This window comes from Melospiza georgiana, chromosome 1, assembly GCF_028018845.1.
Source record: "Melospiza georgiana isolate bMelGeo1 chromosome 1, bMelGeo1.pri, whole genome shotgun sequence".
NCBI classification, from domain to species: domain Eukaryota; kingdom Metazoa; phylum Chordata; class Aves; order Passeriformes; family Passerellidae; genus Melospiza; species Melospiza georgiana.
Window position 1 is genome coordinate 6,923,687 of NC_080430.1, and position 18,166 is coordinate 6,941,852.

At 42.2% G+C, this 18,166-nt stretch overlaps 1 protein-coding gene across 3 annotated transcripts in view; it reads right to left on the reverse strand.

Moving 5' to 3' along the window:
- The window catches only part of PRKAG2 (protein kinase AMP-activated non-catalytic subunit gamma 2), a 224,327-nt gene that overhangs the window by 152,870 nt on the left and 53,291 nt on the right, over window positions 1-18,166 (reverse strand). For 2 of the 3 annotated variants that reach the window (XM_058038158.1, XM_058038167.1), the window contains exon 2: window positions 3,046-3,117. In XM_058038158.1, coding sequence (XP_057894141.1) covers window positions 3,046-3,117 — 72 coding nt within the window. Of the gene's footprint in view, window positions 1-3,045; window positions 3,118-18,070; window positions 18,090-18,166 lie in introns of those variants that run through there. The other variant, XM_058038176.1, reaches the window with a different exon arrangement.

The following is an 18,166-nucleotide window of genomic DNA, read 5'->3' on the forward strand; positions in this document are numbered from 1 at the left end:
TTCACAGTATTATATTCTCCATCTTCAAAACAAGAGAGTGAAAACTATCCCTATCCTCTTCCTGCCATTAGTCATAAAGGAAAGAAGAATACATCATTTATAACAGTAGACATATTAATGAGAAGTGATTAAGGCTGAACTTCAGGAAATGTGTGTCACTTTACCACTGCTGCCAAAAAAATTTCTATGTGAAGCTGAACAAATAATTCTAGACTTGAATCTCCTAGCTGTGTAATGAGGATTGTTGTCACAGGATAATGATTGAGAGACACTTGCATGGTAAACTGCTGAGAGTTTCTGTGAAAAACGGTAATTCAGTTTCTAAAAGCCCTTCAAAAAGAACAGAGAATTAAATTAATGGCAGATTGGAAAAATGGGTTGTGAACTACTCTTGATCTATAGCCCAGGTGACAGAAAAGTTAAGTGCAGGAAGAGAGACATCTCTGATGAATTTCCTGTCTCCAGCATGATGAGTGAATGGAAAAAGCCAAACTACTGATGAAATACTGACTTTTAATAGACAAAAGTTACACACCATGCAGTGGTTTCAAACTCGAACTAAGAAAAACCTTCCTCCTTGAAGAGTAACTTGGGGACTTTTTTTTATGTATCAGCAGTAGGGACTGGCAACATTTTAGTTAGAATTAAATCAATAAGCAGTGTGATGTCGCAGACATCTTTTTATGAAAAATCCTTTCCTTAGGATTTTTCCTCCTGAGAAGCTGGGAGGCCTCAGGAACAAAATGTAAACATTGATTATCTGCTGCTGTGGAATGCAACAGGTGGATCTGTGATTGGCCTCATGTGGTTGTTTCTAATTAATGGCCAATCACAGCCCAGCTGGCTCAGGCTCTCTGTCCAAGACACAAACCTTTGTATTCATTCCTTTCTATTCTTAGCTTAGCTAGCCTTCTGATGAAACCTTTCCTTCTATTCTTTTAGTATAGTTTTAATGCAATATATATCATAAAATAATAAATCAGCCTTCTGAAACATGGAGTCAGATCCTCGTCTCTTCCTTCATCCAAGAACCCCTGTGAACCCCATCACAGTGTGATGCTACTCCTCATTCACTACCAGCAAAAATCCCATCCTTCTCATTGAGGACAATAACATATTGGCTGTCAATCCATTGTGTGGCAATGGATTTTAAAATATTATCTCTTTTTCTTGATCAGAAGTGGGGCACTGCCAGCTCCCTTGTTACCATTTTGTTGTATGTGTTGAACAGAGTTCAAGTATAATAGTAAAAAACACTAGGTCTTACACACTCAGTCAAAAAGGTCAGTTAGAAATAGAACTTCAGATATTAAGCCCCAGCTCTGTGGTTATTGAAGTCAGTTGCACTTCCATAAGCAGAACTTGCCCCAGCATTTAACAATGCTACAAAAAAAGAGGCAACTATTGAAATGTCCTTCCAGTTCTCAGAAGACATGAACTCACCAAAGGCCAGGTGGTGATCTAAGGCTGGACTCAATAATCTCAGAGGTCTTTCCCCACCTCAATTTGTGCTTTCGTAAAAAAATAGTCCTGAGACCAGTTGGAAGAAAATGACAGAATTTCGGAACAGTAGAGTGGAAGTCATTAAATGATTTCATGCAATTCTGCACACCAGGCCAATGAGCCTTGGCACATTATTTCCTCATGACTGAGATTCATGCATCTTTCTCACCTTTCTTTGTGGAAAGAAGGTGATAAATGGAAAAATCAAGCTTTAGCCAGAAACCTCTGCCTTCTTCCAGCATGACTATCGCGTCCAAAACCATCACATTTTCCCCTTTATTCAAACTTTCCAAACAGGCACCTTTTAGTAGCACTGTATATTTTTGTTTCCCTGGCATCTACAAGGGTCCTCCAGCATCAGCATCTCCTACCTCAGTCTAAAAGGTCCAACACAGAAAAGAACAAGGAAAATGTTATAAACTTATTCAATTGCTGATGAATTGCAGAAATTCTGAAAACATCTGTCCTTAGCTGTGAAGTGCAAAGGAATGGAAACTCATGCTGTCAACAGTGCTAAGTTATTATTGTTCTAGATGCAGGTCAGCTTCACTAAGGAGTGTTTATTATGTTGTCTGCCCTGCAGACTCTCTGCCACATGGCTTGTAGCAGGTTTAATGGTCATGGAGGTCCACAGCCTTGTAAATACTGTGACCAGTGAAACTGAGGAGGAGTAGCTGAAGATCAGCTTTTGGGGGTGCCTGTGGATTGGAGGAGAATGCCTCTTGGCCAAGCCCAGAATGTGGCTGGTAGGAGGCTTCCATTTAACAGACCAGCTTGTACTTCAGTGCCTTGTGAAAATGAGGAGGCCAGGACCTGAAGATGACAGATTCCACCATTTTTATTGCTCTGAAGATTGTACAGGCACATCCCCAATGTCATCCATTGAATGTGCTGCCCTGATCCTTTTTAAAGCAAGCCAGCTCTGTGACTACATTGGCTTAATTTAACAGCATCAGAAAAACAAATCAATGCCTCCAGAAGGATAACCTTGAGTTAATCCCACATTGAAGAGGAAATTTTCTACTTTGTTCACAGGAAGGCTCTACCACTATGGCTACAGCAAATGAAGGCAATTCATTTTTCCAGTGCCAAGGACAGAGAGATCAAGGACAGTGAATAATTAAAACACCCATAGAGAGAGAGCAGCCAGCAGGAGGCAATTCCAGGAAACCCTTCCAACAGCCACAGATTCCTCCTTGAGCAGTGTATATTTCTGCAGCAACACCTCAGATCTCTAAGGTGAAGATATTCCTGAGAATACAGCTATGCAACATCACCTCACTGATTTACAGCTGTGTTACACACAACATTACAGTATTTACAGCAACACCACCAGCAGCTTGCATCCTTCACAGGTCATACTGCTCAGGCACTGCCATGGTAAGGTCTGCAAAAGCCACTGGGTTTGCCTTAGTGCCCCACTCTCAACAGGTTAATGTATGGCAGGGAATGCAAACCCCAGGCTTTTTTAAGCCTAACAAATTGTGTGCCCCACAAGGGATCGAAGCCCTGCAGAGAAGGGGAAGCTGGGATAAATCCTACCTTGCGAGGAGCATTTTTGTCCGTGCTCTCCACATCACCGTCCAGGAATGGCATGGCAAATGAGCTGAGATCCTGCAAGGACAGAGAAGAAAAAGGGATGTATTTTATTAATGCCTTCTTCCTTCCATCAGAGAACCCCATGACTGAAGCCCACAGGTCTATTTTCAGAATGCATGGAATTGCTGGCAAGCAATACCACAGACTCTGCTGGTTCTCCTAGGCTGGGAAAAAATGTCAGATATAAGTCACAAGTGAACAGAGAGCCCTCAACAGCACTTGCACCACATCAGCATCAAAAACCACCTGCACAGCCAAAGTCAAAAGCCCTGTGTTAAACTTTAAAGAGGAGGTACTGAAATCCCATAGAAAAATTGGTATTATAGTTTATTATAAATTATAATAAACTCATAAATTTAAATTGTAAGTAAATTATAGTTTAAACGCATCCACTTGCTCAGCAAATGCCTATCTTGTTTTTAGTGGGATGCATGATCTTAAAGTATATTTGTGGCAAAAAACACAACCTGAATGAAAGCATGTCAACATTCTGAGAAATACATGACTTCTAAAAAAACACAGAGAAAACTGACATGGTGCTCAGGGAGGAAATAACCCGCACAAATGGGAGAGGAGCGCCCAACTCTGCAGAACTAAAGACAATAAAGGCATAAGAAAAGCACACATGCTCATTTTTAACTAACAAAAACAAACTGCAATTATATTCCACCTCCTGCCGTCTGTTCTGTTTATGATACTTCATGTTCCAGCCACAGGGTTTTTAGAGCTCCTTTCTACATGCATAAGGAAATTATGTTAGTGTCAAGTTTAGCATCTGTTTGAACAGAAAAGTACATAATGAGCAATTCTGTGACCAGAAGCATGAGATTGCCTAATACTGTGTGCTGAAGAGCTGAGTCTTGGGTCTTAAATTGTGTTCTAAATGTCAGGAACACCTCTCCAAAACAGAACCTCCCAGATGAGAGGCATCACCCTTTCCATGCAATGATTCAGTGCTTCTCAACCACCACATCTGCAACCATTTAAAAGAATTCAAAATATAAATAAATAACAATTTCACGTAAACCTAATTTGTGATCAAACAGAGCTTAATTAAAAATTAGCACCATCCGTGAAGTCTGCAGGGCTTGTTTGTCTTCAGCATTCAGAGCAGCCACAGGTCTAATCACATTGCTTTGTGTAATCATACTAAAGTCAAAATATGCTCAGAAATTTTGTATAACTCAGCCATAATTCTTAGCAGTGTTTGAAAATACTCTGGTTACATAACAAGCAACAAAAATAAGGAACAAAATATTGAATTACTGGAACTGAAACACATGGGAGTAATTCATGCCAAGTTGAAAAGGGAAAAAAAAAAAAAGAAAAAGCAGCAGCCAGGCTTGGCCAAGCTGGCCCCAAATCATTGGGCCCCAAACAAATGTATTCCTGACAAATTCTGTCTGCTCCCAACCCCATCTATGCACCTTTAATGGGAACTATCTACAAAGCTCAGCTATGTATGTAACATCTCCCTCTTGCCTGGGCATCTGTGTTTCACATCATCTTTGTTTGCAAATAAAACATAAGGAAACATCTCAAAACCAAAGGAAGAGATTAAAATTAAGATTAAAATTACTTACTCCATATAAAAATTATTTTGCCATAAATGGCATTTATAAACACCAGCAATATACAGATTATCATCGCCATTATTATTATTGCTTCACATGCTACTGCAGGACTTAATTGAAGAATCTCTGTGAAGTTATTTAAGAGCCTAATGAAAGTTATACAAAACCATATCCCCTTGTGTTTAATTTAGCCAGAGGATTTACCAACATTTTCCTCTACCTATCTTCAGTAGGGCAGAAGCTGGAATCTGATGTGTGCTAAGTAATTTTCCATGGAATAAATCAAGAAAATAACCTCTTTTGAGCTCCACATATTAGTAGCTCTATATTACTCCCTGGTGTAACTTCCAGGAAGGAAAGCAGCTATTTAGGAAAGCTGGAGACTGGATGGCAGAAACTGGGTTGAAGAGGACACATATCTACTAATCAGGGTTGAAAAACTTGTTCAGAAATCTAGAACTGCCAGGAATGAAAGCAAAATATCTTATTTGAGCAGAGACCTTCAAAACCTGGAGAGGGTAGGTAGATACAACTATTTTTCTAGGAACTAAATTTCAGTTCTCATTTACATTTTTCTTCCAAATTTAAAGCCACATATATATTAAAGTCTGGAGTCTAACAGTATCATGAAACCCAGATGATGACTCTGTTCTGATTTGGATCTCTCAGATACCATGGAGGTATTGTGACTTCATCTATCTTTACATCCACAACAAATCTCTACCTGTAAGCTAAAATAACTGAAGCTGGAGCCCTCTGGGCAGTATGACACCTTTTTATTTTGTTAATACAGCACTGCTGAACATTTCAAAGTGGGTAATAATTGTACTTTTAGTCCTGTGAAAAAGTCTATAATTGTAACTGCTACCTAACAATTTTTCAGTCTTTCATGGGATTCTATATGTGAAGGCATTCATTCACAGAAGGGAAAAAATACACATATCAAATATCAGGCTACAAATGCTGCTCTCTCAATTCCAATCTGTTGGTTAAGCAAGGAAACATTAGGTGGTTATTTCCCCTTCATGAATATTTCTGCAGACTACAGATAAATAACAATTTCTTTCTTGTGTTCCTCTTTAACCAGAAACACATGTGATGATGCAGTTGATGATACAGTAACTCTTAAAAAACCCAAACAAAAACAAAAAAAGCAAACTGCTCCAAAAGTGTTGCAAAATACCACAGAACTCTTGACAGAGCAATGGTGCAGCCCTTGCCCTTGTCACAGTTGTGGCTCTGTGATCTGATGCCAACAGATACACACAGAATGCTCACTCTGCCAGGGGCTGGGGACTGGAGCTGTTCTTAGACAGCTTTGCTGCTCTCCAGCTCTGCTTTGCTCCACTTGGAAACAGCTCCCTGGACAGCCACATGGCTCTGCAGTGACATTTAAAACTCCATCAAAGGCACACAGTGATGTCCTGCTAGGAGGAAGAGTCCTTCAGACTGCAGAGCCCTGGCTGCAGAATGGCATCGAGCCCTCTGTCCATCAGTCCTGCATTGAATCCTTGGACAGACAACTTCTGCAGAGACCTCAGCCTGTCATCACCCCTGTACAGAGCAAAAGCAGGTCCTCGTGCTGCTAACCTGGAATGAAGAGTATGAAAAGCCTGGCTTGGAAGTTTCATTGGTTTTCCTGTCATGTTTGTGCTCCTTAGGCAATCCTTCCATCGCTCTGCTCCATCTGACAGGCAGACATCACTCCTGCCATCCTGTTGGAAAAAAGGACCTCTTGACCACTTTAGATCTACTTTACAGCCACAAAACTGCCTCAGATTTATTTTGTTTTCAATCCACTTTTATTTACAGAGGTTGTCATGGCAGCTCCTGTTACATCCACTGAGGAACACAGCCCCAGGGGCAGCAGAGCTTTTCCTGGAGGACAGCAGAGCCATGACACAGCAGAGCCATGGCTCAGTGCTCCTGTCAGCAGTCGGGCTCCCTCCTGGGGAGGGAAATCCCCCAAAACCCAACAGGGGAGTTTACAGTGCAAGCCAGGACTATTCTGTCTGCATTTGCACTTATTTTCTTTACCACTTCTTTCCTTATTTCCTCTGGGCTAACAACAGATATCTAGAAGGCTACAGATTCCTCATGTGAATTTCTCCTCCAAAGGTGAGACTAACTCTAGCATGATTCTGGTCTGGGCTACCCCTACATCTAGAGGATGATCCTTCTTAATTCCAGTCCCTTTTCCTCTGACATCTCTTATATCAGAGTATTTGGGATTATGTGAAAAGAAGTAAGAATAAAATTAATGTTCTTTGTTATCTTGGGTAAACAAAGAAACTTTTTTCAGAATTGGTTTGGAGAATAGGAAAGAAAACTACATTTGAGTTTTGGCTGGCATACATAGGAGCAAGATCTGGTTAGCCAAACCATTTTTCACCTTTTCCACCAGTTTCACTGTTTCTTTCCTTACTGGGGAGAATTCCTGCCAGGAAGGCTTGCCCAGACACACTGGGCTGGAGGCTGCTGCAGTTGGAGACCTTGGTGTAAGAAATGGGCTTCCAGCAATTCTGCTGCAGAGGCTGCATACTTAAATAACACACCACTAAAGCCTTGAATCCAGTAAACAACACAAAATAAACAGGATTCTTGTTTTATTATTGTTTAGCTTCAAGGCTACTTTGGCAGCCAGGCTGATAAAGCTTCTCTGCAAGGGCTGAAGCCAAAGAGCCAGCAAGGGCTGGGGCTGACAGGCCAGAGACCAATTTCCAATGTATTTTGGGTGGAAGTTGGACCTTTTTATGGCCCCACTTGACAGTGGCCCAGAATTTCAGGGTTGAGTATCAAAAGTGTTTTTCACAAACAACTCCCTGCTGGCATCTTTTGCAACAGTCTATTGAAACATGAGGAATGACTGTGAGATCTGTGCCACAGAGGTGGGTCCCCATGAACGTGGTCAACTCCTTGGCCACATTTCAGGGGTGACACAGGTCAGAAGAGCTTCAGGGCAGCCCCATTCCAAGCTCTGCTGAAAGGCTGGGTTCCTCAGCTGTTAACAAATTCAGAGTCGTGGTGTGGGTAGCATCACGCAGTCCTGACTAGGGATGGTGTCACCTCTGAGGCATTATTTTTCTGCCTCACTGAGTTCTATATATGTGCTAGGATTGCACCAAATTTAAGGATGTGAAATGCCTGCCAGACATTACAGTTTCTTTTTACAACATAACTCAAGCAGAAGGTGACACTTTACTAAGGCAGTTTTCAATATGGGGAGACAGCTCCTTTAATAAAATAAACAAAGAAAACAACATACAGTGGAATTAAGCTGTGTGTTGACAAGAGCTCTGATCTCACAAAAGATTGATAAAAGCTGCACTCCTCAGCATCACACCTTACAAAATCTCCTCCTCTGCTGATATTACTGAGCTTTGAGCACTTCAAGTATCCTAGCAAGGACAAAGAAGGTCAGGATTTTTATTAATATCAGCTGCGAACAGTTTCTTTCACTGCATTCTGCACACCAGCAGATTTTTTTAGATCAACCTTGAATTTGTACCTATTACAAGCCTGTGTAAAACTCTCTGAACAGCAAATATGCTGCATATGCTAATAGCCTGTGAGCAGAATCCACAGTCTGATCTCTGTGGAATAGAGGGCATAGCTTGGTAGCTCTGCTTGAATAGAAAATTCTCTTTTTCTGAGAACAATCCTATCTAGAAGCCTTTGGGGATTTATAACAAATCAGCCCATTATTGCACAAGGAAAGATTCAAAACTGACATACCCAGGCATTTTCATCCTTTTGTTATTGTTGTTTTGATGTACCAGCTATAGTAAAGTATAATAAGACTTGCTACATTCCTTTATTCCTTTAGGAGTAGGTTGCTCATTGCTTTGCTTTTCTCACTCCCCCATGCCATCTAGACTGTAGCATGTGTTTTGGAGAGAAATGTATAAGTTGTACTGTGAGACTGAGGATGCTGGTGACTAAGTCTCAGTATGACTCAATGGGAGTGGGCAGGAACAGATGTACAAAGCTGGTTGGATTTGTGCAAGACAGCTTTGCACTGCACAGGGCCATTACAATTTATCTGTTTGCTATTACTTTTAAGGCTATTTGTATTTAAAAAAAAAAAAAACAACAAAAACCCATATATGTAGGTCTGGAGAGTTTGAGAGGATAGAAATAAGATATAGAGACTTGATTGGTGAGGCTGTACCTTGAATCCTGTGCTCAGTTCTGAGCCCCTCACTACAAGACAGATATTGAGGGGCTGGGGAGTGTCCAGAAAAGGGCAAGGGGATGGTGAAGGGTCTGGAATACAAGTCCTATAAGGAGCAGCTGAGGGAGGTGGGGAAGTTTAGCCTGGAGAAAAAGAGGCTCAGAGGAGACCTTATCACCCTCCACAACTCCTGAAAGGAGGTTGTAGCCAGGAGGGGATTGGTCTCTGCTCCCAAAACAAGCAAGAGAACAAGAAGAAATTATGAAGATGGCAGGTTTGCAGTGAACTTTTTGATCTTAGAGGCCTTTTCCCACCTTAATGATTCTATGATTGTGTCCAGAGTATGAAGGTTCAAGAGGCAGCACAGCCCTGGGATCCTTGTGTGACTGTGCAGGACCAGCTGTGTGCACTTCAAGGTGGACACAGCACCAGACTTGAAATACCAGAAGGTAAGTCTCCCTAAATGACATGCCTGGAACAAATGGAAAATATTCTGTTCCAAAGAGGCACTATCTAAGAGGTTAGGGAGTAATGGCTGACTGAAATCTAACCCAGATCTCAGTGTGTGAAAATCCCCATCCATCAGGTGATTATTCAATGTTCTGTGTAAAAAACCCCTCACATATGAAAGCTTGGCAGAAAAAAACAGCCTGTGTGCAATTCAAAGGCATTTCTTTCAGCTGCAACAAGAAGTGGACAGGGTCTACTCAAGGAGCTACTGAAGCCACTGCTTTCACCACAGGTGCTCCAGCTTGGATTGCCACCACTTGGGCAGAAAAAGCTGCTAAAACTATGAATTTTACAGGGAAGGGATTAAAGAGCCATGAAACCATTAAGTCCTTGATATTTCCCTGAAAACAGCTAAACAGCTGTCTTCCAACTCTTCTTCCTGAGTGATCCTGATCATGAGATACTGGTAGCATCCAGAACACCCTTCTTAATTTCTGAAATTCTTAACTGATCCTGACAGGAATTAATCTCCAGCAGTCCACAGCCAATGCCCTTTTTTTTGTTTTTTGTTTCTGGGGCTGTAGACAAGATCCATCAAAAAAACTTACAAGAGAGCATGAATTGTTTTTTGTGTTGTTCTCAATCTCAGACTTAAATCACTAGAACACATTCCTATGCTGTTTACAGAAAAAAAAAATGAAGGTTTTTTCAAGCCTTGTGCTCTGCTGCCAGGAAACCCCACTGTATCTCATCAGTGATTCAGTCTTTGCAGATGAGCTGGGCACAGAGAGCCTGGGGTGGGATGGAATCCCTCCTGCCTGCAGCCCCATCCTGTTTATAAGGTGCAGAGAGCTCAGGGCTGTGTGGAAATGCTGTGGTGGAGGGTGCTGCTCCCCACCTCATCAGGTGACAAAGCCTGGCTAGGATCCCCAAGCACACAGCAGCCTGGTGTCACTGTCATATTTGCTGAAAAATCTCTTTGCTCCTGGGAAGCTGAGAAGCCTCAGAGAAAAATAAAAACAATAATTATCTGATTTGTTTCTCCTGTCTTTTACTGCTTTGGAATGTGTTTGGACATTGTTTAGCAACAGGTGGTTATTTCATGTGAATTGTTTTGGCTGAATGACCAATCACAGTCAGGCTGTGTCAGACTCTGGAAGGAGTCACAGGCTTTCTTATTACCTTTTAGCCTTCTGTCTGTATCCTTTCTCTATTCTTTAGTATAGTTTAGTATAGCATTCTTTAATATAATATAGATCATAAAATAATAAATTAGCCTTCTGAGGACATGGAGTCAGATCCATCATTCCTCCCTTCAATGGGGGACCCAGAAAATGCCACAGCCTGGTTTTTCAGCTCCTTCACACCACAAACCACACAGCAGTGACTGGCAGAGTGTTTATTACAACAGCAGATGGACAACCTAGCAAACGTGCAAATAATGAAATGTCACTTAAAAAAAAAAAAAGGAGAGACAGAGAGAGAAAGTGAGAGAACAGCAGAGAAAGCATTCCAGGGAGGAAACCAAAATTCCCAATAGTCTCTGTGACACCACCATGATGCACACACAAACCCATTATTAAGTGCTATTCCTGGATGCTCGGTCAAAGACAAGCTTTCTCTGGCAAGACATTTCATTTAAGAAGCACCCAAATTTTAGGAACACAAGGTAAAAGCAGAAGATAACACACCTCAGTCCTGGAAAATGTGGTTAGGTGAGTGATGAGGGAATTAAGAAACCAAGAGACATGATTCTAAGGAAGGACTGCAGGAGACTGGAAATGTTACCCTTCAGATGGCTCATACTCAGTGCCAATAAAAGTGCTGTCCAATACTTATGAGTTTGTCTTACATAAATGAGACACTGGATCCCAATGCATTTGCAGAGAAAAGCCAGCATTTGCTGCAAAACACAACTTCAACCACGGTGAAACAGCAGGACAGCAGGAAACAAAAGATGATTTTGCCATAATGTAATGAAAACACTTGAGCCGCTGCAGCACAGGAGCAAACAATCTGAAGGGGATTCAACACAAGGATCACACTGAGGCTTACTAAGTCATCTCCACACTTCAGCTACTTTGAGTCACTGTGTTTTGCATTTTTTTATGTTTTTCCCCACTTTTTATTGGCCAAATCTCTTAAAAAAACATGTCCACAAGGAAGAATAAAACAAAACAGAATCAGAACTGAAAACTCCCAGCTGATGGCCTTATCTGAGAAGGACTTGCAGGGTTCTGCCTTGCATATATATGACTAAAAAAGGTGACATTGACACCAGGGAAAAGATCTCTGCCATAAATACTTGAACTGCAACTATTTTTTTCCAGTTCACTGCATTTAGGAAGACAGCTGCCCATTGCCTCCTCTTTCCATTCTTGTCAGGCATTAACCATGAATAATCTTGACAATTAGAAGAAAGGGACCTGCTCTGATCTCTTAGTCCCTTAACTAACGAAAAAAAAAAAAATAAAAGGAAAAAATGCAGAAGCAAAGAGGAAATTAGGGAAGGAAAGGAAGAACAAGATGGTTCTGTGCTTTATGTGCTGAAGAGCAGAATGGGAGGTCAAGGGGAACAGCACATGGTGTCCATGGTGAGGAAAGATTCCCCTCTTGGTGCTTTCCTGACATATTTTCCTACATCACTCTGCAGCTGCAGAGAGCAATTTCACCTCTATGAAGTTTACAGTCACTTTTAGTTTACAGTTTACAGAAAAGCTACAGCTTTTCTTATACCTTTAGCACCACATGTAAAAAGAGACCAATAAATTGAATATGCTTTATTTTATAAGCTAAACTAGTTTTTTCTTTTCCCAAAAGAATGGATGTCTTCATTCATCACACTCTGAACTCTTTATTTAAAGGTGAATTTTGCTGAAGCTGTAACACAGAATGCCCTCAAGGACAGAAGAAAGCTCAGATTGTCAGAGACAACCCGGAAGACTTTATCACACTCCTAGTACAGTATTCTGCCCAAACACAGCCTGCATGCCCTTTGTGTCCCACCCCTGAGATAAGACACAGTGAGATTTTGTGCCACTCCTCGACTTTCAGTTAGCAGTGACATCCACTGCTAATAAATTACAATCCATCATTCATGCTGTGGGAATCCAAAGGGTTTTACAAACTACAGATCCAGTCCAGAACAGCTTCATGCGAGCACTTCAGTGATGAGATTTTCACTGCCTGCTCTGGCTTTCTGGATGAGCTCTGGGAAGGCATTCTGATATCTGTCACTGCTCACGTCCCCCACACTTTCTGTCCAGCCTAGAGGGAAGGGGAAAGCCAGAATCTCCACCAGGCAATGTGCTCCCATTTCCCTGGCATGGCAGAGGCTGGACAACATGCTTAAACTTTGGAGTTTCTATGTCATTGAATTTCGCATATTCAGTGAATTAATTATAATGTGGCCTTTTCTTTGAGGCATAATCAATTCCTTTTCATTTGTTATCCAACTAAGAATAACAGTTTCCCTTTTATATGAACTAAATGAACCTGCTTTGGCAAATAAACAGTCAAGAAGATAAATGGTCTCTTCTTTTCCAGGGTTTTGTTATTCTTGCAACATATGGAGACTGCACATTTCTAATTTCCTACTTCCTGCGAAAAATTTTGTTGCAAACAGATTTAACTCTGAATAGACCCTAAATGTTGTGCCCTTTTAAATGTATAATTAAGCCAATGCACAAAGCAAACAGTGCCTTTGACAGAAGCTTACTTTCAAAAACAGCCTGACAAGCATGACCATCTCATGTGGTAGGTCTGAAATGAAAAGCACTATTATTAGGAGAAAAGTTCTGTTCTGCACTATTCCCACTGCCCAGAATTTAAAAAAAAAAAAAAAAAACAAAAAACAAAAACAAAAAAAATATACATATATATACACACACACACACACATATATATATATATATATATATATATGTATGTATATATATATAAAAATGAATGCTGCATCTCATCTCTCCTGCATCTCATCTCTCCGCTGCATCTCACTCTTTACTGGCTATAAAGTGGGAATAAAGTAGGGTATTTTTTTTTACTTTCCCCCTCTAGAAAGCTGTCCAAACAAGGGGCTTTCTCTCACTACGGTGTGCACGGCACTCGGAGCGTGGCTTACTCCAGCTCCTTCCCCAGCTCCAGCGGTACCAGTGTAGCCATGACAACGCCGGGATGGGAGGCTCCATCCCCGCAGGAGGCTGGGCCGGGGCTCGGGCAGCACAGCGAGCTCCCAGCTCCGTATTTGTGCTGTGGGACCCAGCTGGGACCATTTCAGGCCAGTTTCAATGCCCTCCCAGCTCCGTGTTTGGGCTGCAGGACCCAGCCAGGATAATTTCAGCCCCGTTTCAATCCCATCCCAGCTCCGTGTTTGGGCTGCAGGATCATTCCAGCCCCATTTCAATGCCCTCTCAGCTCCATGTCTGGGCTGCAAGACCCAGCCAGGACCATTTCAGGCCCGTTTCCATCCCATCCCAGCTCTGTGTTTGGGCTGCAGGACCCAGCCAGGACCATTTCAGCATCATTTCAATCCCCTCCCAGCTCCGTGTTTGGGCTGCAGGACCATTTCAGCCCCGTTTCAGTCCTCTCCCAGCTCCGTGTTTGAGCTGCACGACCCAGCTGGGACCATTTCAGCCCAGTTTCCATCCCATCCCAGCTCCGTGTTTGAGTTGCAGGACCATTTCAGCCCGGTTTCAATCCCCTCTCATCTCCGTGCCAGGGCTGCAGGACCCAGCCAGCACCATTTCAGCCCAGTTTCAATCCCAGTTTTGCTGGCTGGTGAGACACACTCTGGGCATCCCTGCACTGGGAGCACTTCCAAGTGTCACCAAGATGAGATTTCTGTCTCTTTCTCGGCTGTTTTATGGCCTGGAAAGGCTCGGGGATGGCCTTGGGCAGCCCGTGCTCCAAAGGATGAAAAGAGGCTTCAGGTTTTTTCTCGGTCTTGGTGTTTATTAGTTTTTATCTACAAGATTTTCTCTCGGCCCGACAGAGGTCTGCACAGCAGCCAGCCATGAGCACACTGAGAGCCCCCGGGGCGGTCACCTATCTTTATACTCAAAACTATGTATACAATATTTACCTATTTTCCCCAATACCTTTTACCCTTATTGACCAGTGCACTTTTAGTAATAACCAATCCCAAAGTGCCAACATCACCACAGAAGATGGAGGCCAAGAAGAAGAAGAAGAAGGACAGGACACGCCCCAATTCCTCCATCTTACTTCTCTAGACACCCCTGTACAGAAATCCTAAACCCTGTGTTTCACACTCTAATTAACCCATCCCTACACCATTTATCCCAGTGAGATCCTCCCATCCTCATACAGGTGTCGTCTCCCGTGCAGGATCAAAGTCCAGCCACCAGACACTTCTGGCAACATTCCAGGACCTCCGAGCCCCCCAAGGGTGGTCTTGGTGACTCGGCACATCAGACCTGAGGTGCTGAGATCCCACAGATTTCCTTTGCACAGCCTTCTGTATAGAAAGCAGGGTTAACTCTCTGAGTGCCCAGTGGAGTGAGATGAAGGAACCTCCCTGTCCAAGTGAAAAATCCCAGAATTTAAATTTTAAGAATATACAGCTTCTGAGGAAAAGCACATTTGTTAAGAGAACTGCCAATGTCCAAGGGATAATAAATCTCACATTTCCAGGCTCACACACACCAAGCCCTGGTCACTTGTTAAAGTCTTTCTCAAGGGATGTGCTTCAAAGAGCATCACAGTTCTGCTTGGGAGAAGGTGTTAGAAGACACCAGTGACTATCTCTGGAAGAAATATGGATAAAATAATTGCCCATCTGGAAAATCTTGTGAACAATGAAGCAAACAGAAGAACACAACAAAGAGATTACTCACTCACACTAGAAATAGCCACCACTGAAAATAAATCTTTGCAGTGGGTCCAGTTTGGAAATAATCCTCACATAGAAAGGGAAGGGAAGAAATGACACATACCCAGGGTTTTTTTCCTAATTATTGTACATGCAGTACTAAAATTCTGAGGAAGATATTTCCCCAGGTAAACTTCAGGCTTCTTTCAAGGACTATGACTTCATCATTTTTTTTTAACAGTCCCTAGTTTAGATCCAGTGCAGGGAAGAAAACCTTACAAACAAGCCATATCAAATTCTGACTCCTTTAGAAGGTGTCTTCTGATTTTTGCCATCTTATTATTCTTTATGAGTCCATCTAAGCACCACAATTACAATGGACCAACCTGAACACGCTGTGGAGAAGGGACAAGCAAACACACACTCAGGGAAGCCCAACTGAAAACTCAAGCTCATTATCCACGTACACCAAAAGCAATTTCTGCCCTCTGCAATGGCTTTGAAACCCAGCAGGCACTGGTGAGCTGAAACAGGCAAATCTGCATTTGATTTGCCTGACAGTTTGTGCATCAAAATGTGTTGAGAAGAATTTGATCCTGCTTGGAGAGTGTGGGAAACATTTCCAGCTTAGCAGGACACCCTGGACACGGTGACAGATGGGCAGAGTATGAGCCTGGCATGGGAGAGGCCATTTCAGAACTGGCTGTTGCTCCAAGCCATGTGGCAGACAGTCCAAACCCATTTGTCACAAAAAAATAAAGCTGACACTGGAATTACCAAAAACCAAGGGAGAGCCCCTGCCTGCAGCTCAGCCTGGCAGGGACACCCACCCTGCCAAGGAGCATCACTGGAAACCTCCCATGAAATTAATGAGCGCCCAAGAAGAAAACAAAACAAAGCAAAAAAAGGCAAAGCTATTTTTTTTTCTCAAGATAAATTAAACCCACAAGCAGGAAATTTTGATTCAGAATAACAATTTTGTTTTATCGTTACTACCAAAAATTAGGTTCACACCAGTAATATGGCCATAAAAAATATTGGGTACTTTTTTCCATCAGGAACACAATGTTCCATCAGGAACATTAATTTCTATCTATAAGTACTGAACAGCTGTACAATTATTAGTATATATATTTACATCCAAGTTTTATTAACACTTACTTTGAGGTCTATTAGAAATGGAAATTGGACTTAGAATCACAATCAGGAGTCATCAAAGACCACTAGAAGTCATCAAATACCTATGAGGGAAGTGTCTGTTACATCAGCACAGAAAGGTAAATTTTGATAACTTAATCAAAATATACATCAGTTCTAAAAGCAAAGGCACTGGCACCTACACTGAGAAGCAGAAACAAACTGCCCTGGTGACTATTTCCTCCCAGATGTAGGTGTGACAGAGTTCAACTCACAGGGCATCACTATTTTTACACACTTACAAAACATGGTCTCATGTGGAGCAATGGATATGGGAAACATATATATTCGTGCATACAGACATGGTAACAAGCCCTTACAGTTTTTTAACTGCAATTTATTTTAAATTAAGGATGATTAAATATTTACTGTCTTCAAATCAGTTTGTCTGCCCCTACTTGGGTGGCCAAAGAGGCTGAAATGACAGAAGGATTTTCTCCTGCTGATGGAAACCCCATGGCTCTTGGCTGCCTGAAGCAAACTGGTTACAGGTGATTTCCATCAACTCTGTGTTTTGCCTTTAAAGATTTGCAACAATATTGCATTTAATGCTCCTAGTTTCTTCTTGATGAATGTCAGACATCCTTGTGCATTCAGATTGATGGGGTGGGTTTGGAGGGGTGGCCAAGTTTTTTTGTTTATTTCAAACTGGGGCATTAAAAAAAAAAATACATTTCTATTCCACTCCTAGTAATAAAAATGTACTAAATTGAAGTACAACCAAGTCTTCTTTTGCTGGGTTTCCCACTGGCTCCCTTAGAATTGAGGGCTGCCCCCTTGTCAGCAGGATCCCTTTCATCCTGCTGCCCATCACTCCCTCTCCATCAGATAATCCTGCCCCCCAGGCTCCCAGCTGCAGCAGCCCCAGCCTGCTCACACCTCCCAGGGCTGCTCAAAGGCAGCCCAGCCTCTGCTCTCCAGCCTCTCCTGCACTCACCACAGAGGGGACACGGCTGAGGGGGAAATGCCTTCCCCAAAGGCTGACACTCTCATTTCTCCCGTGGTCCATAACACTGAACAACAAACAAAACACACAAGATGCTGGCAAAATACCCTGCATCTTATACTGGATTAAATTTCATTTGCTGTTCACCATCACCCCACTGACAGAAGATCCTGAAACCCTTCAGGCTCTGATCCCAGGATGGAGCTGCCTCATCCGTTTTGGCTGTTCATTATCTCACAGATCCATTAATTGCAGTGCAAATTGCGTGTGTTCAGCATTAATTCTTGTAAAAGGGGAAAAATGCAAGGGGGAACGCATAAATCCAGTAATACAGCTCTTTATCCTAACAAACCTCATCAAATATCAAATTAAAATCATTAAGCAAAACAGCACTTCCTGCAAACCTGTGATTTGGGGTTGCAGCGACTAGCCATGGCAAATTAGTTGCTCAGCAGTTCAGGAGGCTCTGAGATGAGCAGTAGGAGAAACCAAGCATTGCAGGATGCAGAGACCAGATGGTTTTAGGCTGAAAATAAATGAATACCCTCCAAATGATAATGTCTCTTTCCAAAACATCAACGAAAAGTTATGCAAGGGGGAAAAAAAAGCAACCAACACACCAACCCCAAACCCAAGCTACATTCTTTAACTAGATAAAAGAACATTTTGTTTAGCATTGGAGTATCTATTGTAATTAAATGCTCTAAAAACAGGACAACAGCCCCGTGCCGGTCATGCATACTAGAGACAAAACACGACAAAAAACCCAAAATACCCAAGAATGATGCATTTCTTACAGAGCCTGAAGAATTCCTGCCTCTCGGCAGACTCCTGCAGTGCACTCGGGCATCCACCTAAATGAATGCAAAACCCATTTTCCCCTGCTAAGATGA